Source organism: Panthera onca, chromosome C1, assembly GCF_046562875.1.
Source record: "Panthera onca isolate mPanOnc1 chromosome C1, mPanOnc1 haplotype 2, whole genome shotgun sequence".
Classification (NCBI taxonomy): domain Eukaryota; kingdom Metazoa; phylum Chordata; class Mammalia; order Carnivora; family Felidae; genus Panthera; species Panthera onca.
Genome location: NC_138346.1, coordinates 39,689,333 through 39,714,666, shown reverse-complemented (window position 1 = coordinate 39,714,666; position 25,334 = coordinate 39,689,333). Strand labels below are relative to the sequence as shown.

Here is a 25,334-nt window from a genome sequence, read left to right as displayed (position 1 = left end):
GATATTACAAGCAGAAAGTGGGATGCAACGTATTCTTTCAGACCATGCCCTGATGAAAAGAGATAATGTCAGCTACACAACGAATATTACAACTTTTGCCATGAGTTGTGGCAGCCTTCCGGTTCTTCCAGTGCCCTAGAACTTGTACGGAAGATTATACTCTCACTCAATTTTCCAGATTCACATAGAGGGCTTCTAATGCTTTAGATTTTCCTCTTCAATCTCCTCATTTGATGTTCCTACTAAATCTAACAAGATAGTTCTTTATAATGTACTCTAATCCATTCTAAGTGAATTTGAAACAAGTCAGAGCGATTTTGTGTTTCATAATGTGTGAAACCTTTTGTTTTCAGCTCCTTGTAGTATCAGGGCTTGCTTTTCCTCTTCGAGGTCTGGCCTTTCGCGTGCCACTACAATCCCCAACAACTGATCTTGCATCCCCTCAGACGTGATCATGAAGTTTAATAATGTTACCTGTAAATGAAAGAATATTCAAGAACTGCATCATTACATCTATTGAGAAAGCCTCTGCTTTTTTCAGTTCTGACCTTAAAATAGGCTCTATTTACTATGGTAGGAATATGTGAAAACTGGAATCTGTAGAGATGATGATTAAAGGTAAATGCAAGCTTGACTGCCAGATTAAAAACCCACCAAAGTTTCTCAGAGTCATAAATGCAGTATTTCAAAGGGTTTTGTTTGGTGATCAATTTTATTCCTGTTTCGAACTGGCCCAGTTTCTGACAACTGTTTAATCCTCAAATCAATTAGGGTCAGGTTGGAAGCTATCCTTCATACTGGCTGGACCAGCTGAGTTATAGGTTAAGGATCATAGTGGTATCAAAAAGTAAAGGGAACTCTTACCAAGTGAGATAGGAGGAAAAAGAACACTATTATTACTTGAGTAGAGTATGTATGATATTTACAATGTGATAATCATATTACATAATGTATGACACACAATATTATAATATGGCCTATTATACAATCGTGTTACAATATGAATAGCTACTATTGTGAACTAGGGAATGTACATTTTAATGGTGTCCATCAAGGCGCAGTCTACCAAGTTGAAGTCCACCAACTCCAAGGTGAAGTCTAAAGCTTCATCCCAGTATCTAATGGCTCTTACACGTTTTGGTTCTACTTCTTAGAATTTCTCCTTCTCTGGTTCCTTCCCATAAGTAGGAAAGTAATCATGGTCAGGTCTCTCCTTTCATAAAGCAAATAAACTAGTAAGTCATTCTCTTGCTCTCCCACAATCCCCTTCAGCTGTGGAATGATCTCCCTTTGTGTTCTCACGACCGTATTTATTGAAACTGTTGTTTATATAAGCTTTCTGTCTCTATCTCATTTCATTTTTCAGCCCTCTACAGTCTACTCTCATCCCAGCCTCCACACATCCATAAATACCCACAGCAATAAACTATAGGAACTTTCTGGCTCTGGTCATCAATAAACCCATAAGTCAATAAATACTTACCTGACCTTGGGTTATGTTGAGCACTGTCCCCCAACCTTTATTCCCCCCCACCCCGGCCTTTTTTTTTTTTTATTTTTTATTTTTTTTAAATTTTTTTTTAACGTTTATTTATTTTTGAGACAGAGAGAGACAGAGCATGAACGGGGGAGGGTCAGAGAGAGAGGGAGACACAGAACCTGAAACAGGCTCCAGGCTCTGAGCACTCAGCACAGAGCCTGACGCGGGGCTCGAACTCATGGACCGCGAGATCGTGACCTGAGCCAAAGTCGGACGCTCAACCAACTGAGCCACCCAGGCGCCCCGCCACCCCGGCCTTTTTAAACATCTATTTTGCAATCTGCCTGCCCTCTGCCCGTGTGTCTTGAGTTCAGGTCTGCACTTCCGTCTTGAGCATCACCTCTCACCTCCTTTCCATGTACCTTTCATTTTTGATATGCTGAACTAATTGTGGAGTCCCATGCACACCAACTAGGAAATGTCTGCATGTTCTTCAGCTCTGGCTGCTGAGTGGGAGACTTTATGTTTCCCCACCTTTCCCTAGTAAGAGAATTTGAGACTATTTCCTTTGCAAGAATGGAGTCATTCTTCCTTTGTAAGAAAAGTCTCAGAAAGTGTAAAACAGCTGGTTGCAGTACCCCTAGGAAGGTGACTCCCTTCTCTGCCCAAACCCGGCACCTTCTCCGTGGTGGTTTCCTCTGGGTTAAACTTTTCCCCTCACCTGACCCATGGTGGGACACTTAGTGTAGATTACATGAGCATAATCATAAATTTAGATGGGATAATAAGAAATTCCTGAAATCGAGCAATTAAAAACTCCATTAAATGTTGTCTTGTAATTCTCTACTGCTTTGGCATTTATTCGTGGAAAAAAATTAAGCTTTCGAGAGAGTTTCCCTGTTGGCATGAGAAAACAAGTGCACAAGTTAGATTTCTTTTAATCCCCAAGCTATAGCCATAGTACTGAGGGAAATTTATGTTTTACAAATTCTATCTCATTGAATTCAGATACAAGGAGGTATTCATTCATATTCCATTAATGTTAGATCTTTCGAGATCAAGATTTTGTAAATCTAGGCATTTGCTCACAAATAACAATAAACATTCAAATAATAACAAAGAAACATTTCAAGTTATATAAAATATGATTTCATAATTTTATTTTCATTTAGATTCAAAAGGATTATAGCACCATGATATCATCCCTTGGGAACTTTTGAAAGCAAAGGTACATAAAAGATCCTAAAAATAGGATGAAGAGGAAGTATTTTAATTTGTAAATGAAAGCAAGTAACTGCCTCACTATGTTTTCTAATCCCTGTTTAATCAATCCCAGCAATTAAAAATAATGAAGCAATAAGGCACTCTAGGGATCTTAAGGATTTCAATACTGAATCATAGATCAGTTTCTTCCCCACAGCAGTTTATGACTTCTATAACTAGTTACTTGTCAACTAAGAATTGTTGGTTAGTTGTGATGTTTTCATAGTTTTTACTGAAAAGTAAACATGGCTTACCACATCATCTATCAAAAAAATTTTAACACAGCTTTGGGATTTTATCATTTTCTCTTATGCTTCACTCTTTCTCACTTATATTTAAAAGCTAAACAATAATGCTAATTGTTAACACTCACACAACACTATGTGGTGGGCCTTAGTCTAAGCATTGGTACAGATTAATTTAATTAGCCTTTATACCCCTCCATGAGATAGACATTTATTATTCCTGCTTATAGACTAGGAAATAGAGCCACAGAGAGGTTGAATAACATCACACAATTGGCAAGTGATAAAACTAGGATTTGAACCAAGATAGTTTGGGTCCAGAATCTATGTTCTTAATCACTGCTAGATACTACCACTCCTAATAGATAAATAGATAATACACAATTTAGGTGCGTAGATAACATTTATTTTAATAAGTTAAAAATAGGTGGCCAAGAACTTCCATATTTTAACATTGTGTTTTTTTAAAACTAAGCTCAAGACTTTTCCCCAGTCTTCCTGGCTGCCCTGAAGCAGTAGGGACATACTTTAGTATGGACATACTTTAGACTGGACATACTTTAGTATGTCCCCAATTCTGAACTCCTGTGTTTTCCTAGTCATAAATATGGTCACTTTACATATACATTATTTACACTGTAAATCTCTTGAGAGCAGTGACACTGTTTTTTCATCTTGGAGGGAACGAATTAGGTCATCTTTATGTTTCCTCTGCCTCTATAGGGAGATGCCTATGTTAATTTAAATATTTCCAATAAAGGACAGTTTTTGAACTCTCTGGATAAATCTTGTCTCTGTATGTAACTTTCAAAATCAAAATCAACATTTCTTAATGTCCTCTCCTGCAAGATTTTTTTAAAAAATATTTATTTTGAGAGAGAGAGCACACATGCATGCATGGGTGTGGGGGGCGCAGAGAGGGGAAACAGAATCCCAAGCAGGCTCCATGCTGTCAGCGCAGAGCCGGATGGAAGGATTGATCTCATGAACTGTGAGATCATGACCTGAACCAAAATCAAGAGTTGGATGCTTCACCGACTGAGCCACCCAGGCACCCCATCTCTTCCTATCTTCTGTAAATAAAAGTTATCCCTCCCTAACCTCTCTCATTCCACAAACATTTACCAAGAGTCAACTTTATCGAGTGCCAAGATTTGGGAATAAAAAATGGAATGACCTCCAGGAGCTCAGTGGCAGATCAGTATCTCAAGTAATTTTAGTCATTGACTAGGACTTTAAACTAACTTTGCTCTTGAAAGGAAATTCTAGTATTTTAAAAAGAATTAGTGATCAAAATCAGTTCCTTTAAGTAATTATAAAAAATCAGATAGCAGCAACCTTATTCTGAGAGAGAATGGATTTTTGTTAATGCCAATGCCCAGAATTAGCATATTATCACTTATTACAAAGGATGCCCATATGTGCCATCTATCCTTAACGATGAAATTCTAAGAATAATATCAATTATAGAAATTAGATTCTCAAAGTTTACTTTTCACTGCACACTGAAGGCTCCTTTATTACTTACATGCACACACAAAATAAACATTTGGAAATTATTATAGCTATTTCAGGAACTGCCAAGCAAGGACAAAATCTTTTTCTTAGGAAGACCTGTTCTTCTTATGGCTTAGGAGGAAAATATAGTCATTAATTGTACAATTCGATAAAGAAACATTCACTTTAGATACTGGCCTTTACTGATGTTTCAGGAAGATAATGAGGATTTCTTAGCTTGGTAGTAATATAGAAGCGGAAATCTGGCGCGTATTCAATGGTAGAGTCCCCGAGTCGGATACATATACTCCCACCCTGCTTAAAGGTCTGTTTTAGTAGAAGAGGTTCCAGGATAGGATCTAGCTCTTCTCCAACATTTTCTAGTAACACTGGAGTAAAATCAGAGAAAAAGATGCCATGTTATTTTAAATACTGACTGTAAACATTCAACTCTCCAAACTCTTTTAGCCTTCTACATTGCTGTTATTCCTAGTTACCTATAAAATTATTTTTGTCTTCTGAGTATAAGGAAATGGTATCATAAAAATAACTGGAAGTCTGTGGGAAGGGCTTAACCAGTGGGTCTGTCTTGTCATTTTGCACACTTCCATGCTTTTTGGTCTGCAATTCACCACGTGCCCAAGTATGATGGCAGTGAGCCGTCTGAGACACCAGAGAATAAGCGTTTCACGTTGTAGTTATTTGGTTACATTTGTAATCATAAAAGTAACTCACGCTTAAGTAGCACATGTGGAAAATGTAAGAAAGACTAAAACTATTAAGCAAGGAGGCTATTAGACTGAGCTGGTGGCTGAGTAAGCAAGCCAAGCTCTAAACTTATAAAAGTCTTAAGGTTACAAAATCAAGTCAAAATCAAAACCCTAAGGCTAACCAAATACGAACAGCCAATTTTAAGCTATTTAAGCTTTTGCTCCCTACTTGTTCTCTATCCTCAGCTCTGGTCAGTGGGGCACCCTAACAACTTCCAGTTTGGTGCTGCCCAATTCCAATTGTGTTTTGCTCAAATAAACATTTAAAAATTTTAGTGTGCCTCAGTTTATCTTTCAAATATTTTACACAGTTGTCTCATACTCCTATGCAGGTGGGTAGAAAAATGACACAAAACTATGTTTGATAATTATTTGTTGGATAAATTTGTCTCTTCAGTATTTTTATTCATCTTTTTCTATACACAATTGAGACTAAACAATATACCTAATTTTGCATCCTAATTATTTTGCTTGACATTATAGCATAAATATTCCAATTAAACCTGATAAACATGCTTTTAATTACTGTATAATAGTCACATATTAACTTTATCTTTTTTTAAATCAATTCTCTATTATTATATATTTCAATTGTTTTCTGTTCTCAGTGTTACAAACAGCACTGTATACAAAAGCCTTGTGCTTAAGAATACTTTCTTATGGGGGCGCCTGGGTGGCGCAGTCGGTTAAGCGTCCGACTTCAGCCAGGTCACGATCTCGCGGTCCGTGAGTTCGAGCCCCGCGTCAGGCTCTGGGCTGATGGCTCGGAGCCTGGAGCCTGTTTCCGATTCTGTGTCTCCCTCTCTCTCTGCCCCTCCCCCGTTCATGCTCTGTCTCTCTCTGTCCCAAAAAAAATAATAAAAAAAAATAAAATAAAAAACGTTGGAAGAATACTTTCTTATGATAGCATTCTAGAAGGGGAATTCCTGGCTGAAAGATCAGGGACATTGTTAGGGCTCATGACACATTTGCCAAATTAGTCTTACATTTTGGTGTTTGGGGTGCTATTGCAGCCAACCTTGAATAATGGTGTTTTGCACAAGTCCTTCAAGGGACTAGATGTGCAGTCTTGATGGGAAACAAGCTTAGGGTATTGGGATAAGCTTGAGACATTGGGACGAACCTCTACTGCAGTTACAGACATATTCTGCTCCTTCCCAGAGGTTACTCCTGGCTTAAATGAATTCCTAAAATTGTCTTGTCAATTTCTTTCACTGCTGAGATCTTAATTAACCGAAGCAGGCATGTCAGATGATTTTTAAATTCCTTTTCACATTTTGCTTGAATGAAATGATTCTTTTTCATGGTTAAATAATATGAGAGTATTATAATGTATTAAGCACATGAATCTATTATTTAGATTGCTTCCATTTTTCCATTGTTAATAATGCTACAGTGAACATCTTTTTTGAATAAACCCTCGTGTTTATCTGTGATTACTTAATCAAGCTGGAGTCCTAGAAGCGCAATTAATTTAAAGGCCATTTATATTGCCAAATTACTTTCCTGAATGGCTGAAGAAATTTCAGAGTTGCAATGAGCCCTCATTTTTTAAACCTGTTTTTCTATACAATTGTACTTACAAATGCCAGGCACCATGTTGACATTTAATTTTCTCATTCTCAAATGCTTTCAAAAGCATGGAGTATTGTTACCCTAGTTTTGTATATGGGGAAACTGAGGCAAGGCAATTGAGGTAAAATTTTCAGTTAAATCATAGTAAACGACAAAGCAAATACTTGAACTAAGCCGTGTGTCTTCTTACACAGCTTCTTTAAACACAATGTGATATTGCCAGCATTAAATACTATATTCATGACTTTTACAATTTGATAGGTAAAAAATAGTTAACACTTGTATTCAAGGCTTGACGTTTCAGTTGATCTTTGTCTAGTTATTTTTTTTTCCCCTCTGAATATTGTATATTAGTATATTTGCCCTGTTCCTGGCACATGTGTACTGTGTATTACAATCAGGTTCAGTTCTAAGTGATAAAAAAAACTAAAATAGTGACATGGAAAAGAAGGACTTTATATCTCGTGTAAAGGGGAGCCTGCTGTAATTAGTCTAGGGGGGAAGGACAGTGTGTCTAAATGGTCAGAGATCCAAGTTGTTGCCATCTCGCTCCTTTTTGGCCAAAATGGCCTTTCAAATGGCATCCACATTCCAACCATCAGAAAGGAAGAAAACACAGAAACGGGGAAAATATCTCTTAAGGATATTTACAGAGAAACACAAATGGCATTTCCACTTATATCATGAGGGCCAGACCATAGTCAAATCATCACATACAACCACAGTGGCAATCAGGAAATTTCTTTCTTTACTCTGTACCCAGCTAAACATGGGGGTAGTGCTAGTTTTTAAAACTTCATTTGTATTGTTTTTTAAAAATGTTTACTTAGTTGTGAGAGAGAGACACAGTGCAAGCGGGGGAGGAGCAGAGAGAGAGGGAGACACAGAATCTGAAGCAGGCTTCAGGCTCTGAGCTGTCAGGACAGAGCCCGACGCGGGGCTTGAACTCACGAACCGTGAGATCATGACCTGAGCTGAAGTTGGATGCTTAACCAACTGAGCCACCCAGGTGTCCCTCATTTGTATTTTTTAACACTGTGGTAGCAAATAGCTCCCCATCCCCCAGTTTTCTGCCTGTTTTCAAATTTGTTTACATTTCTTTTTACATTTTATATTCCCGTAGAAATTTTCAAAACTTGTTCAAAAGTAAAAAGAACAGTACACTGAACGTGATGTACTAATCATCCAGCTTTGACCCTTGACCCTTGCAAATGTAGCCAATCTTCTTTCATTTCTTCCCCATCTCATCCTGGATTATTTACAAACAAATCCTAGAAATCCTAAAACTTCACCTTTAGATATTTGGCTATCTCTGAAAGGTAAATACTCTTTTTTAAAAATTGCCACAGCTTAAAAATTTATCAATAATTCACAATTTTATCAGATATCAAGGCAGGGAATATGTTTCTACCTGATCTTAATATATTTTATAACTATTTTTTAATTATTTACTGTTTTTTCAGTAGGTTCCATGCCCAATGTGGGACTTGAACTCACAATTCTGAGATCGAGAGTCACATGCTCTCCCAACTGAGCCAGCCAGACACTCCTGTCTTAAAATATTTTGATTATAGTTTGATTATTTAAATTGGGGTACAAATAAATTCCACAAATTATAATTGCTTGATAATCTCCTAAGTTTAGTGTTTCTTGGTTTAGCTGAAAAATTTTTAGAGTCAAACCTATTAAGCTTTTTCTTTTCTATTTTATCCATGTGTATTTTCCTAGAAAGTTCTTTTACAAAGATATCATTCCCCTATGTTTTCTTTTAGCATTTATGTCTTTTATTTTTTCTTTCATATTTAATTCCTTAATTCATCTGGAACATATTTTGGTGTGAGGGGAGACTCAATATATTTTTCCACAAAACCATTTTTTTACACCATTTGCTGAATGACCTATCATTCTCCCATTGGTTCATAATGCTTACCTGATGATGCATTAAAGGCTTATATTTATTAGGGTTTATTCCAGAACTTATTCCAGTTGAGTCCAAACTCACTCTTTTCTTTTTTTTAACGTTTATTTATTTATTTTAAGAGAGAGAGTGCACGAGTGGAAGAGGGACAGAGAGAGAATCGCAAGCAGGCTCCATGCTGCCAGTGCAGAGCCTGATATGGGGCTCGATCCCACAAACCTGTGAGATCATGACCTGAGCTGAAACCAGAGCTGGAAACTTAACCGATTGAGCCACCCAGGCACACTCAAACTCACTCTTTTTTCTGAACTTGTATTGGCTTTTTTATTTTCTTTCTTCTGTGTTAGTTTTAGTATTATTTCCAAAACTTTTATTTCTGAAAGAGTTGACATCTTTACAACATTTAGTTTTCCTATCAGACAGATAGGTCTTACTCAAGTCTCCTTATTTTTCTGTGAAGTTTTGTCACCTTTTTACTATGCATTGTTAAAGTCATCCTAAGTTTCTGTTTGATTTTGTTTTGTTTCCTATTCACTAGTTGACTATAATCACTGCACACTTATTTTTTCTCAGTTGTTATTTTTAAATATTCTTTTTGGAATATATACACTCCATTAAATTATTTTATCCTAATAGCTTTTTAGCTAATTTTCCTTGGTTTTCTAGATGAAATATATTGTCTGCAAATAAAATGTTATTTCCTCTTTCCAAATGTTACCGCATCCTCATTGTTTCACTGCACTGAAAAGAACTTTCGTAATAATGTTAAGCAACAACAGTGATACTAGATACCAATTTCTCATTTTTTATATGATCAGATTTTTTCAATCTATTAATTTTCTAGAATAACAAATGAACCGAAATTCTTTTTATGAAATATTATAACGTTTAAATTTTGTGGAACTGCCTCAGCTTTTATTGACAGCATTTTTTTAATAAAATCTCATATTCAAATTATTTTTCCCTAAAATATATTATACAATTTCATCCTTTACACTTATTTGTTTCCTATTTTGAAATGGAATTAAGAGTGTCTATATTAATATGTATGAGTCCCTTTCAAAGCTAAAATACATATTACAAAACTTAAATATTATAGACTTAGTTCTTTTTCCCAAAAGTGAAAATTTATTCCTTACTAACAGAATCAAGTCTTAAGCCTGTTAAGTTTTCTATAGCCTCCTTATTTCAAAGAAATCTATCCTCACAATTGAATATTTACTATATTATAAGCCTCAGTGAAAAATCAAAAGCATTCTAAACTTAAAAAAACAGGAAAAGAACAAAAATCTATAGGTATATGAATTATCCCAGAATGCTCTCCTTATTTTGACTCCTCTAACTTTTAATTAGATCAAAATATGTTTCATGTTAAAACACAGGAGCAAAAATGAATGAGACGGGCTTTTCTTCATATTTCTATCATCAAAGTTAACAAAATGCTGGTTTATGTAAAAACCTCCTTCCTCATTTCCAAATGTCAGCTCATCAGTATTTGCAAAGCTTGTGGGAAACCAAGATCAGGGACCAAACACATGGCTTGCTAATATCTTTTGAGTAAGGCAGAGAATCTCACTAAAAACAGTTATCTTTACCAACAGAAATATAAAGGAAACCAAGTATTCTTTTAATACTTATTTCACTTAGGACAGAAACTGATATCAGTTTTTTATTACATATCATCTACATTATTCTACGTTAGACTTCAAATTAATAGAAAAAATCTTCCGCATATTATGTTCAACAATGCAGCATACTGCATCCACAGTAGAGTCAACCCTTTTGGACCACCTCCTGGGAACCCTCAAAGAGCTTGGAGGTGAGAAGCAAACAGTTATGCACATAATAAAAGGGCAATAGTAGAAACCTATAAAAACTGCATTATTGGCATTTCATTGGAGAGGTTGAGAATTCACAGAAAAAGAGGTGTTTGAGTTGTACCTTAAAGGGTAAGCTTAAAAGACTTCACCAAGTGGATGGAAGAGCAGAGAAAGCCAAGAGATGTGAAGCAATGCCATGTTGTATGTATCCCCTGTTCCTGTGTACCCCCTGCTCCCGTGTTCTAAATTTCATCACATGTGTGATCTCGGTCTCCCTCTCAAACCAATAATATTTCTCCAAAATGGCAGAGACCAAGTCTGTCTTGTTCATGCTAGGTTTTCAGTGGTAGTGGCAAAACAAGTATTTGTTAGGTGAATGAATGAACAAAACAAATGAGCAAATGAAATAAAACTTAAACCAGAAGTAGTCTTGCACATTACACGCAAGGGGGAAATAAAGTGAAGTGCCAGGAGAAAAAAGGAAAGAAGGCTCAGGTGTGACAGAGGCTGCCCTTAAGGCAAAGATTCTTTTTCCACAGAGGTAATGAAAAGCCATTCAGAGATGTTTTAGACAAATTGATTTTTTTTTAAAACATTTTATTTTGAAGCAATCTCTACATCCAACATGGGGCTTGAACTTACAACCTCAAGTTTAAGAGCCACATGCTCCATCAACTGAGCCAGCCAGATGCCCCTAAGTTGATGCCTTTTTAAAGTTTTGTCTTGTTTTTCCGGGATATAAAACAGCCTAACCCAACGAGAATTGCTTTATCAGGATATAAAATTGATTTATCTGCAATGTTTATATGATTAATATCCTATGCACACCTTATTCATTGGTATAGCTAATATAGATGTATCTTTCTTTTCTACAACGTTGGCTTTCAAACTTTTTTTGTAAGCAGTACGATACTTTTTTCCAAAGAGGTTATTATCTTAAAACCCAGTATAAACAAAGTAAAGGGAGGCCCGTCTGGTTGAAGAAGAGCCAGGTCGGTGAAGGAGGAGAAAACCTCTACCTTCCCTACCCAGTCTGCCAGCAAGGGATGACAGATTAAAAGCCATTGTTCTTAATAGGCCACTATCAACTGCTTATGTTTTAAAATTGTAACAGTAACCAATTCTTTTACCTGAAGTGTCAATAGAAAAGTAATTGTAAAATCTGCCAACTGCTACTCTCTACAATAGATTAAAATTTTTCACTTCTGTTAGAAGTGAATAATGTTAGAAGGTATTGTAAATAATTATTGTCCATTAAAATTTTTTTTAATGTTTATTTATTTTTGAGAGAGACAGAGAGAGAGCGAGCATGAGCAGGGGAGTGGCAGGGAGAAAGGGAGACAAAGAATCCAAGGCAGGCTCCAGGCTCTGAGCCGTCAGCACAGAGCCTGACTCAGGGCTTGAACTCACAAACCGCAAGATCATGACCTGAGCCGAAGTCAGACGCTTAACTGACTAGCTACCCAGGCGTCCCAATTATTGTCCATTTTTAAAGTAGTCCATTCCCAAAAGTAGGTTAAAGCAACCGCGAGCGGCACAGGCAGCACTGGGCAAAGGTAGAAGACCTGGGGACTAGTTTCAGCATTCCCCTTTACTAGGTGTATAATCTTGGTTAAGCCACATAACTAACATTCTCTAGTACCTGACTTACCTTGTTCATAAAATGAACTGGTTGGAATTACTACTGGATTTCACACGTTTTATGGTCACAACTCCAAGTAAGAAACACAAATCTTGATCAAGCACACACATATGCACATCAAACCCCCAAAATTTCATAAAATAATGCTTACTGATACTCCATGCTATGCAGCCTAATATATTCTATTCTTTGCTACTGCATTTCATTTAAAAAATACTAGTCATGACCCACTAGAAGTTGGTTTTCTCTCCCACAATTTGGAAACCACCAGACACTTTGTCTCCATAGACCTTTCTTCTCTAAACTGATGTAACACTAACTTAAGATCCGTGACTGAGATTGTAGAATCTCAGAATGTCAAACATGTGGTAGCGGCTTTTTTTTTTTTTTTTTTTTTTTTTTTTTTTTTTTTTACTGTATCAAGAAAATTTGGCTAAGTGAAATCAAGTAATTTTTTTTAAGGTTTATTTATTTTGAGAGAGAAGAAGAGGGCAAACGAGGACGGGCAGAGAGAAAGGGAGAAATAATCCCAGGCAGGCTCCACACTGTCAGCATGGAGCCTGACATGGGGCTTGATCTCATGAACCGTGAGATCATGACACCAGCTAAGATCAATAGTTGGATGTTTAACCCACTGAGCCACCCAGACGCCCCAAGTAATTTTAACTAAACTATTTAAGGTCCCAATTCTTTCAAGAAATCTTCCCTATTTCTGTGAATTCTCATAAACATCTGTGCCTTTCTTATTATGCTAATATAATTGAATATATACTAATTTAATTAAAAGAGAATATGTGCACACCACAGGCAAATCTCCAAGAAACAACATACATTGAACTTAGCAGACACTTCTGCAACTACCTAAAGTACAGTAACTCATTTCTTCCTCATGCTATATGCTCAAAGTACAGATGGGGAAACTGAGTCTCAGAAAGATCACTGAACTAAACAATGAGTAAGAGGCAAGACCTCTAACTCCAGAGCTAGTGCACCTACTCACAACAGCATAGTGGTTCTAACAAGGATTAGTGACACATGTCCACTTTCTATTTTTATTACTGTTAGTAACACATGTTGTCTGATCCTATTAAACAAGCAAGATATTTGCTAGTAGAGGTCATGTTCACCCTTTTCTGTAACGCATATATCACTATACCATACTCCATGAACACCAGTTGGATGAATGAAATACCATTTGCGTATGTGTCTGTGTATCCATATACACAAACACAGATTTTGTAGGTAGACTAAGGTTTTTCATTTCACGTGTACCCTAACCAAACCTAAAATTGTAATATTTTAAAGATTAGATCATTATTTTATTTAAAACCTTTTTTTTTTAATGTTTATTTGAGAGAGAGAGAGAAAAACAGAGCATGAGTGGGGGAAGGGCAGACACACGCACGCGCGCGCGCCCACACACACACACACACACACACACACACACACACACACACACAGAATTCCATGCAGGCTCCAGGCTCTGTCAGCACAGAGCCCAACGCAGGGCTTGAACTCAAGAACCACGAGATCATGCCCTGAGCCAATGTCAGATGCTCACTGACTGAGCCGACCAGGTGTCCCAAGATTAGCTCATTATTAACATGTAAAAATAAAAGGTCTAGAAGACTACCTGATACATTTGTTGTAATTCTTCCATGTTGTACTAGCTCTAGTAGCAATTGGAATTTGCTCAACTTGTCCTAAGCACAAACATGTTGTTGTTTCATAATGTTTACATCCATTTATTTGGTCAAGTAGTCAAAAGTTGATAGGTAACATAAATTTCAAATGTGACAACCCCGGGGCGCCTGGGTGGCTCAGTCGTTTAAGCGTCCAACTTCAGCTCAGGTCATAGTCTCATGGTCTGTGAATTCAAGCCCAGCTCAGACTGTGCCAACAGCTCAGAGCCTGGAGCCTGCTTTGGATTCTGTGTCTCCCTCTCTCTCTCTGCCCCTCCCCCACTTGCACTCTGTTTCTCTCTCTCTCTCAAAAATAAAATAAAAACATAAAAATTAGAACACGATAACCCCAATTTACTCAGATCATAAACATTTTGTGTTTCAACAAATGTGACACGTGCATAGAGCTTTATTGAAAAATCCCTGTCATGTTTCTAATCTCTCCATCCTGGCCGATAATAGTCAGCCATGCAAAATGTGTGTTCACTTCTCTGCCACTTTGGTAGGACAAGTTGAAAGAAGAATAAATAGATAATTGGACTAATGTGTTAAAATACTTCTGGCATATGGAGTGGTCCTATTAATTGCAGAAGCAGAATTATAATGAGAACTAAAGAATGGAAAACCACAAACAAAAATGAAAACAGCTACATTAGAGGAAGCCTCACAAGTGAATCTTGGGACAAAGGAAACAGCCTAACCCAACGAGAATGATAATCTCTCAAGTTCTTGATTAATTATCGATAAGTAATGAAAGACATAACAAAGCCATTATTTATTTAAGATGAGTCTGACACAAATATCTTTTTAAAAAAGAAAAAAACCTACCTCCTTCTGGGTTAGTTGTGCCCTTTCCAGACATTACCGTAATGTACACTTATACACTTACTATTCAACTACATACCAGGGGTACCAAACTGGATGCAATTTTCCAGAGTCCTGACGTAGTCAGGGTCACTTAATTTAATTACATGAAGACTATTGGTTTTTTCCATGTTCTTGATCCATTTATTAGCCTGACCTTGAGGATCTATCATCAGAGGCCACCTTCTTGCATTCCTGAAAGAGGGAAAAAAGACAATGCTGGTCAAATCATGATTTGTCTCTATGTTAATAATCATGCACATATCACTTTCTTACAGTATATGCTTTATGGTAACATTTTACTTTTTAATGTACTATGAGAAACTATGTTCTTATAGCAGAAACATTTACATTGACTAGACTATTAAAATCACAACTATAAAAAATCACATTGCAAACACATTTTTTGGGGGAGAGAGAGAGAGAAAATGTGAGTTGGGGAGGGGCTGAGAGGGAGAGAGAGAATCCCAAGCAGGCTCCACACTGTTAGTGCCGAGCCTAATGACGCGAGGCTCAATCTCATGAACCGTGAGATCATGACCTGAGCCAAGATCAAGAGTTGGATACTTAACTGACTGAGCCACCCAGGCATCTTGCAAGTTGTTTACTCTTTGGAAAACAATAATTCTCTAAAGGTTAAACTTTTGAAAACATTTGTCGCTTTTTCTGGTTAAGTCAATTCATTTAGCAAGAACACTACAAATTGGGAAACCAGTTTTTCACTGGGCCCTGCCATTAGTTACTTGTGACTCTGAAACCATTTCTTGGTTCCCATCTGCTATCATTTGTACAAGAGAGAAAGAGAAAGAATTGAGACATCATATCTCTCTTTGAGATCTAGACCATTAAGGATATAATGGTCTAAAAAAAAAAAAAAAAGGATAAAAAGCATAATTTGAATCATCTAAACTTCTTGGACCCTAAAGTGTTAATACAACTTTTGACCCAGTATTTGTTTCAAACACTTGTATATTTAATGTCATACATGTAGTTCATTACATATTTCTAAGCTTCCTACAGACAGAAAGATATTCTCTGAAAGTCAGTTTTTGCACTATGGGAGAGCTCATACTTACTGCTCTGTTCTTACTCACATCCCTTTTTTATGGTAGGATCAAGAGCAGTAAACCATGAGATACCCAGTTTATTTTCCAGGGTCACAAAGAATTAACCAGTATCTGCCATCACTAAATAGTATCCAACCATATAGCCTTCTGCATCGTGTGAAATGCAATCAGCATTAAGATTACTGTTATTCTCTTGGAAGTTTCAATAAACACAAGCCATAATTCTGGTCACTTCCCTAAAGATACTGCCATATTCTTCAAAAGTGAGCACAGGAAATTCGTAGGTTGCCAGAAGAGCAGAAGGAGAAAATAAAAGGTGACTGGAGCAAACACAAAACACAACAAGGCGAGGCTAAAAAGGGATAATTTATTCAGTATCATCTCATTATAATATGAATTTAGAAATTCATGGGATAATTTGTCCCAAATGGAAGTAACCCATTTAAGTATTTAGTATTTAAGTTAGAACCTGGAATAAAACATGTAGTTTATATTGTAGAGAAGACAGACTTGCCCTCCAAATTAGCATTATACAATGTAATAGTCAATTTGAAATTGAGTGACTCAGTCTTCCTTCTGTTGCTTCCACAATTTTTAACCACAGATATTTATGCTGTTTCTTTGTCTAAAATGCACTTCTTCCTCATCTTTTCATGTTCAAGTCCTATGCATGTTTCAAGGTCAGCTGAAATGTTATGCAATTCACAAAGTACCACAGATTGTCTTAACGGAAATTTATTTTCCCACAGTTCTAGAGGCTGGAAGTCCAAGATCAAGGTGCTGGCAGGTTTGGTTTCTCCAGAGGCCTTTCCCCTTGGCTTGAAGACAACACAGCCCTCTCCATCTGTCCTCATGTGGGTCTCTCCTCTGCGGGCATTCCTGGAATCTCTGATTATAAAGACACCAGTCCTATTGAATTGGGGCTCCATTATACCTAACTTAACCTTAATTATCTCCTGAAAAGTCCTGTCTCTAAATAGTCACATTGAGGGTTATATACTCAACATACGAATGGGAGGTGTGTGTGGACAATTCAGCCCATACTGTAATATTAATTATATTAAGAAGAAGTGAGACCAAAAGAGTAGTGTAATATCTTAGATATAATCAACTAATAAAAATAGAATCATATCCATAAGACACTAAAGGGTATGAGAAGGAAGATTAGAAAGGAATAAAACTTATAAATATGTAAAAGTCTCATTCTGTCACATTTTAGAAATACTTTTAAGTCGGGAGGATTAAGTGTGTTAGCATTTATGCTTCCCCAAAGAAAGTGAATGACTCACTCTTCCTTCTGTTGCTTCCACAATTTTTAACTACAATACCCATAATCATGTTGTTCCTTTGTCCAAAATGCACTTCTTCCTCATTCTTTCACGTTCAAGTCCTACGCATGTTTCAAGGTCAGCTCAAATGTTACGCACTTCACAAAGCCTGTCTTGAGGTCTCTGTTCTCTCTGAAGTTCTTTAGCAGTTCATCTATATTACATTTATGGTACTCTGATAGAATGATAATATTCTATTATGGTAACTTTATAATTTGTCAACAGCATCACTCATCTAAGTTGTGTATTCTTTGAGGGAAAGGTCCACAGTGAGTCTTCTTTATCCTTTTTTTCCTGGATCACATAAAGTTTGATAATCTACTGGAAGGCAAACAACCAAAACACATCTGACAAACATCATATGGGTTAACAGATTATAAACACAGACATTTTCTAAGTGATCCCCCTCCATGGAGAATACCACTCCAAAGAATACCATCTCAGATTCAGAGGAAAGGATTACGGTGCTGACCAAGCTGGGCTAAGTCCATTATAGTCTTTCTCTTCCACTGATTGCAATGAAAAGTTCTGGATAAAATACAAAAAGCAACTGTTTACAGATTCTAAAAAGTAAATAATGAAAAGTGAATGGAAAGAAAGTTAAAACTGGAGGAATGATCAATAAAGGGGTAGTGAGTTTCCTGTGTTTGTTTGTTTGTTTGTTTGTTCGTTTTTCTTTCTATCTTCTGGCTTTGGTTGAAGAACAGACCTAATGGGCACACTGGGCAGCAATCACAGGTAGCAAAAATTCAAACTAGAAGACAAAATGATCATGTGTGAACAGGGTAGGGAGGAGGATAGGCAGAGGGAACCTCTTTTTCCTTCTGTCCCTGTCCCCAGGTCAACCCCAGCCACAGAACCATATTCCTATGCAGAAGGAAAACCAATCTGAGAGATATCAATCGCTCTGGATAGCAGAGTTGGGCAAAGGGGCCTCTGCTGTGCATGGTGTGTAAGGGTTTCTTACTCTGCCCAGGTTGTTGTAACAAATTACTTAAATAATAGACATTTTCCACAGTTCTGAAGGCTGAGAAGCCCAGGACCAAATTTCTAGCAGATCCACTGACTCGTGAAGGCCTCCTTCTGGTTTGCAGGTGGCAATTTTCTCATTGCCTCTTCACATGGTAAATTCGTGCCCTCTTAAGGGTGGTAATCCAATGAAAACTCCACCCTGGTGACCCAATTACCTCCCAAGGTTGCACCTCCAAATACCATCACATTGGTGACTTGGGCTCAATATACAAATTTGGCAGACACAAAGATTTAGTCCAAAGCAGGGGGAACCCCAGTCTTTTTCTTTTTCCTCTTGTCACTTTGCCCCAAGTGTGGACATGAGTTGTGCAACAGTGTGGGAAGCTGAAACTCTGAGAGAATATCATCATTTTGCACAGAAAAATACAGAGAACGAGGTCCCTGGGATATGGAAAGTACAGGAGAAATCCTGGAGAAGACAGACTCCAAGAAAGGATTTCTTAATCTAGACACGAGTTCTGATCCGACTACCAATCTGTGCAGGTGCAAAACCTATCCAAAGAAGCATATCAAAGGTTTTGAGCTATGATATAAACCCACGTCCCAGACTCACCCCTGAGTAAAGCATGCTGAGAAGCATCTCTAGACAGCATAGCAAAAACTTTAAATTAGGACTTCACATTGGAGACATCGTGCCCAGAAAGAAAAGACAGAAATTGGCATCTGAACCTTACCAAGTTGTTTGACTACTAAAACAAAAATCAATCTTATTCAGAAGATTTTAATAGGAACCAGCATCTCATTTTCAAAAGGCCCAGGGTACAATCCAAAATTTTTTAACAAACAAAGAGCTAGAATGTGACTAATTCTCAAAGAAAAAGCAGAATGTTAGAATTACCAGAAAAGAACTTTAAAGCATCCTCCACAAGGTAACAGCATTATAAAATAATAATAGTAATAATAATAATAATAATAATAATAATAATAAATGGAAAGAGAGGTGTTCTCAGCAGAGAAACAGAAAGAATAAAAAGGACCAAATGAAAATTTTAGAACTGAACAATATCTGAAATCGGATCCAGTGTAAGGATTCAATAGTAGAAAGGAGATGACAGAGGAAAGTCAGTAATCTAAAAGACAGATGAATAAAAATAATCCAATTTAAATACTAAAGAGAAAAAAAGATAAAACAAACACAGCCTCCAAGATCTGTGAGAAAATATTAAGAGGTTTAACACTCATGTGATGGGGGTCCCAAGAGAGAAGAGGTAAATGCAGAAAACATATTTGAAAATATAATGGCTGAAACTTTCTCAAACGCAGTGAAACACACAACCATACAGTTTCACAAAGCTTAGCAATCCTCAAAAAAAGGAGAAACTAAAAACCAAAAAAACATACAGAAATGCACACACACCCAGATACGCTGTAATCAAACTGTTGATAACCAAAGATTTGAAAGCATGGTTTTTGAAAGCAGCCAGAGAAAAGTGATACATTATACATCGATGACAATCATGCAAATGACTGCAGATTTCATGTCAGAAATCACAGAGCCAGAACATAGTAGAACAGTCTCAGAAGAATGAAAAGAATTGTCAACCCAGAATTCTATATCCACCAAATATAACCTTCAAGAATAAAGGTGAAATATTCTCAGATCATGAAAACTAAAAAAATTCTTTGTCAGCAGATTCCCTCTAAATTCTAATGTTCTTCACTCTGAAGGGAAATGATACTAGAGTGAATCTTAGGAAAAAAGCCACAAAATGGTAAATATAATGGACTATTTCTCTCTTAATTTCTTTAAAATATGTATAAATATGGAGACAAAAACATTCAGTTAGGGGGAGCTTCAAAGTATACAGACATACTACATACGACTACTATAACATAATCAGGAGAGGGTAAAGAAGACCTATATGGTTGCAAGCATTCTACAATTTTTATTTTTTTAATTTTAGTTAACATACAGTGCAATATTGGTTTCAGGAGTAGAATTCAGTGATTCATCACTTACATACAATGCCCAGTGCTCATCACAAGTGCCCTCCTTAGTACCCATCACTCATCAAGCCCATCTTCCACTCACCTCCCTCCATCAACCCACAGTTTGTTCTCTATCATTATAAGTCTCTTGTGGTTTGTTTCCCTCTCTTTTCTTCCCCCCATTTTCTCATGTTCATCTGTTTTGTTTCTCATAGTCCACATATGAGTGAAATCATATGGTATTTGTTTTTTTCTGACTTATTTCAGTTAGCATAATACATTCTAGCTCTATCCATGTCATTACAAATGGCACGATTTCATTCTTTTTGACAGAAGAGTAATCTTTTATAAAACACACACACACACACACACACACACACACACACACACTACATCTTCTTTATTCACCAGCCTATGGACATTTGGGGTCTCTCCATAGTTTGCCTATTGTTTGTAATGCTGCCATAAGCATTGGGGTGCATGTACTACTTCAAACCTGTATTTTTGTATCCTTTGGGTAAATATCTAATAGTGCAATTGCTGGATCATAGGATAGTTCTTTTTTTAATTTTTTGAGGAATTTCCAGCATGGCTGCACCAGTTTACATTCCCACCAAGAGAAGAATTCTACATTTTAATTGAAGCAGGAAAATATTATTTGAGTAGACATAAAAATTTGTACTAAAAAATAATGCAGGGGCACCTGGGTGGCTCAGATGGTTAAGCGTCTGACTTTGATTCAGGTATGATCTCATGGCTTGTGAGTTTGAGCCCCACACTGAGCTCTGTGGTGACAGTGCAGAGCCTGGAGCCTGCTTCGGATTCAGTGTCTCCCTCTCTCTCTACCCCTCCCCTGCTTGTGCTCTGTCTCTGTCTCTCAAAAATAAATAAACATTGGGAAAAAAAATAATCCAAAGCATTATAGTGAAAAAATCCAGTAGATAAATTAAAGTGGAATACTAAAAATTGTGGATTATTCAAATTATCCAAAAGAATGAGATATGAGAAACAGAGCAACAAAAATCACATGTAAAAACAAAAAACAAAAACAAAAACAAAAACCCAAAATAATAATATGGTCGATCTAAATTCAATTATACTCACCACATTAAGTGTAAAGTTGTCTAAACGTATAATTAATGGAGGGAGATTATCAGACTGGAAAAAATATAGGCTCTGTATGCTATCTATAAGATACCCTCACTTTAAATAACATTTATATTAAAGATAAGAGTAACAGATACACCATGCAAACACTAATCAAAAGAAAGCTGAATTACATGTAGACTTCAGAACAAGAAAAATTATCAGGGATACAGAGGGATGTTACATAATAATAAAAAAGTCAATTTATCACAAAGACCTAACAATCCTACATGTTTATGCATCTAACAACAGAGCTCCAAAATACATGAAGCTACAACTAATAGAACTGAAGAGACAATCAATAGATTAGCAAGGATGTGGAAGATGTGAACAACACTATGCCACAATTGAACGTGACATTTAAAGAATCCTTGGAGTGCCTGGGTGGCTAAGTCAGTTAAGCATCCAACTTTGGCTCAGGTCATGATCTCGCAGTCCTTGAGTTCGAGCGCCGCATCAGGCTTTGTGCTGACAGCTCGGAGCCTATAGCCTGCTTCCGATTCTGTGTCTCCCTCTCTCTCTGACCCTCACCCATTCATGCTCTGTCTCTCTCTGTCTCAAAAATAAATAAACGTTAAAAAAATAAAAAAAAATAAAAAATAAATAAAAGCCTTAAAAAAAAAGAGAATCCTCTACCCAATAATAGCAACATAATATTTTTCAAGTATACATAGAAAATTGAGAAAGACCCTATTTATGGCATAAAACAAAGAAATTTAAAACAACTGGAATCTTACAATGTATGTTCTCTGAACATAATGAAATTAAGTAAAAAAACAAAAAATAATAGAAAATAGCTTAAAAGTTATCAAGTATTTGGAAATTTAAAAACATATTTTTAAGTGGCCTATAAAGAAGTCTCAAGATAGGACATATTTTGAAGGAAATGAAAATACAGCATATCAAAATTTGTGCTATGCAGCTAAAGCAGTGCTTAGTGGAAAATGTATAGCAGTAAATGCTTAGATTAGAAAAGAAGAAGAATCTAAACTCAATAACAAGCTTTCACCTTAGGAAACCACAGAAGAGAGTAGTTTAGGCCAAAAACAAGAAATAATAAATATTAAAGCAGAAGTCAATAAAATGGATAACAAAAAAGGTGGATAAAAACAATGAAATGAAAGGTTAATTTTTAGATAGGATCCAGAATATTTATTAAGCTTTACCTACGCTGATCAAGAAAAAATAAAATAAAAAAAAGGAAATGCTAATTACTGATATCCGGAATGAGAGAGAAGATTATAATCATAGACCTTGCGGACATTAAAAGGATGACAAGGTAATACTACAAACAACTCTATGCCCGTTAATTTAACAACTTAGTTGAACTGGACCAATTTCTGGAAAGATGGAAACTACCAAAATTCACTTAAGAATAGATAAATTGCTGGGCACCTGGGTGGCTCAGTAGGTTAGGTATCCAACTTAGGCTCAGGTCATGATCTCATGGTTTGTGGGTTCAAATCCTGCATCTGGCTCTGTGCTGACAGTTCAGAACCTGAAGCCTGCTTCAAATTCTGTGTTTTCCTCTCTTTCTACCCCTTCCCCGCTCATGCTCTGTCTCTCTCTAAGTAAACATTAAAAAAAATTTTTTTTTATAAAGAATAGATAACTTTAATGGTCTTTTAACTCCTTCAAAATTGAAATCATAGGTAACGTCTTCCAACAAAGAAAGTTCTAGGCGCGAATAGTTTCTTTGGTTCTTTCTACAAAACATCTAAGAAAAATAATTCTACATAATCTCTTCCAGAAAACAGAAAGGGGGAGAACACTCTCCAATTTGTTTTATGAGGCCAGAATTACCTTGATAATGAAATCCTGCAGACATGCCAACAAAAGAAACCACATACCAATATCCCTCATGAACAGAATGTAAAAATCTTCGACAAAGTGTCAGCAAATTGAATCAGAAGTATATAATTAAGGAGAATACATGAAGACCAGGTAGGGTTTATCCTAGAAATGCAAGGTTAGTCAAACATTCAAAAAAATAAATCCGTAAAATTCACCATATTAACAAACTAAACTTAAAGCACACATCTCTCTGCTTCTGGGGGTGTAGATATGGGGGCCGGCGACGCGGAGGAGGATGCCTCAACAGCATCTTTCCCAGAGAGTATGAAACAGCTGAGACACTACTCAGTTCAGAAGTTCATATGCTCCTGGAGCATCGAAAGCCACAGAATGAGAGTACAGAGGTTGCATAGGGACTTCCTGAGGTCTTCATGAAAACTTTAAATGTCACAGCCCGTCTCAGTCATTTCAACAACAGGAGAGTCCATTGCCAGTGTCCGCAGCTTGTTGCTTTAGGAGAAGCTTCTTAAGTTTGAGTTGGCCTGTTTGGCCAACATTTGCCCAGAGCCTGCTGAGGAGTGGAAGGCTCTGACCCCAAGCCCGGTGGGGTGGTTTGAAGGTTAGGAGCTACAGCAGATTCTTGACGGTATCCAAACCATGCATAGCTCTCAATATTAATCTCCAAATATCACCCTGCTGCTGAGTGAACGACATCCCCCGCTGGCCTGGGGTCTGCCTCCGACTTACACGAACTTATTTTGCAGAAGACACTTGGGCTTCTTTTGGATAGAACAACCTGGCTTGGTTTTGGTTTAGGTGCTACTTCAAACTGGACAACTGGACCATGGATGCCCTGACCTTGCCTCTGGGAAGGGTGAGATGGAGAGGTGCATATGAGCTACACTGTTGACTAGCTTACACCAGGGTTTTGGCCCTTGTGTTATTTTTTTAAAAATTGTTCTTAATTTTTTTTTTAAGTGACCTTTATTCTTAATGTGGGTCTTGAACTTATGACTCCCGAGATCGGGAGTCACATGCTCTGCTGCCTGGGCCAGCCAGGTGCCCCTTAAGATTTTATTTATTTGGTATTTATTTATGTATTTATGTATTTATTTTTGCCCCTGGGTTATTTTTGATTCCTAAGATTTCATGTTTTAATTTCAGTGTGTTTGTAGTTTTTGACACTATATTAGGGCACATCAAACTAGCATAGGAAACAGCAGTCTTCCCTAAATGCAAAAGGAAGAATTAAGGGGCACTTGGTTGGCTCAGTGGTTAGAGCATGCAACTCTTGATTTTGGGGTCATGAGTTCAAGCCCCACTTTGGGCATGGAGCCTGCTTAAACAAAACAAAAACACCCAAACAGGAGCCCCCAAATATAAATGCAAAAGGAAGAATTGAACCAGACCTGTATCATCATCTGAAATTCTCAAAGACAGAATAGTGTTAGTGACTGTGAGACAGCATTGGCATCATTGTGCCAGAAGTCAAGGAAGTCAAGGAAGAAGGGCATCACCGAAAGTAATCACACATGAGGATAACTCCAAGCATCTTGGGGCCCACAGCCCTGAGGTAGATAGGTACTTGGCCTGTTTTCTTGGAGTTCTGAAGGATGTAGGTTTGGAGTCAGTGGTCCTAAAGCACTGTTTTCTCACTCCCAAATTAAGATTTTTTTCCTTCATAGGCCAGACTTGAAGGTCTAACACTTTGAAGACTCCTTGTATGGGGCATTGAATCCAAACCTCTGACTTGCTACTCAGCAGCGGGTGTTCTCTGATGGAGGTGATTTGGAAGGAGGGAGCCTGCCTCTTCCTGAGTCGCTACAATGTAGGCACTCTATTTGCGGGGTAGTTGTGGGGGGTGGGGGAGAGAACTCTTCAATTTCTAAACATGCTAGCTTTGTGCAGTGGCAGTATCGTAGCCAATGAGGTTTATGCAAGGCACAGTTACTGCTAAAAGGGGTAAAAAAAAAATACATAGCTAAACATTTTAGCTTTGATTTTTCTGAAAGGAAATATGCCTATTTTCTTCACAATTTGGAGATTTTTCTTTGGGGCACTTGCTGGCTCCCAGTGAATGCATGATCCCAAAAATGTTTGGAGAAACAGCAAAGTTTCTTTTTATTTATTTTTTTCTTTTTTGGGTAGGTTCCACACCCAATGTCGGGCTCAAGCTCATGACTGGAGATTAAGAGTCACATGCTCTGTGGACTGAGCTTGCCAGAGGCCCTAACAAAGTCAGCTTTAAAAGTTAAGATAGTTTGGGGCGCCTGGCTGACTCA

The 25,334-nt window shown here is 37.1% G+C and overlaps 1 protein-coding gene and 2 pseudogenes across 2 annotated transcripts in view; 2 read left to right on the top strand and 1 right to left on the bottom strand.

Annotated features, from left to right (window-relative positions):
• DNAH7 (dynein axonemal heavy chain 7) overlaps positions 1-25,334 on the bottom strand; it is a 264,880-nt gene that overhangs the window by 66,952 nt on the left and 172,594 nt on the right. For both annotated transcript variants that reach the window (XM_078451065.2, XM_078451063.2), the window contains exons 48-50: positions 14,797-14,951; positions 4,684-4,874; positions 341-474 (exon numbers count right to left, since the gene is read on the bottom strand). In XM_078451065.2, the coding sequence (XP_078307191.2) occupies positions 341-474; positions 4,684-4,874; positions 14,797-14,951 (480 nt within the window). The remainder of the gene's footprint in view (positions 1-340; positions 475-4,683; positions 4,875-14,796; positions 14,952-25,334) is intronic.
• On the top strand, positions 22,485-23,730 carry LOC132673121 (DNA-directed RNA polymerase II subunit RPB4 pseudogene; annotated as a pseudogene).
• LOC144617327 (U4 spliceosomal RNA) lies at positions 24,949-25,081 on the top strand (annotated as a pseudogene).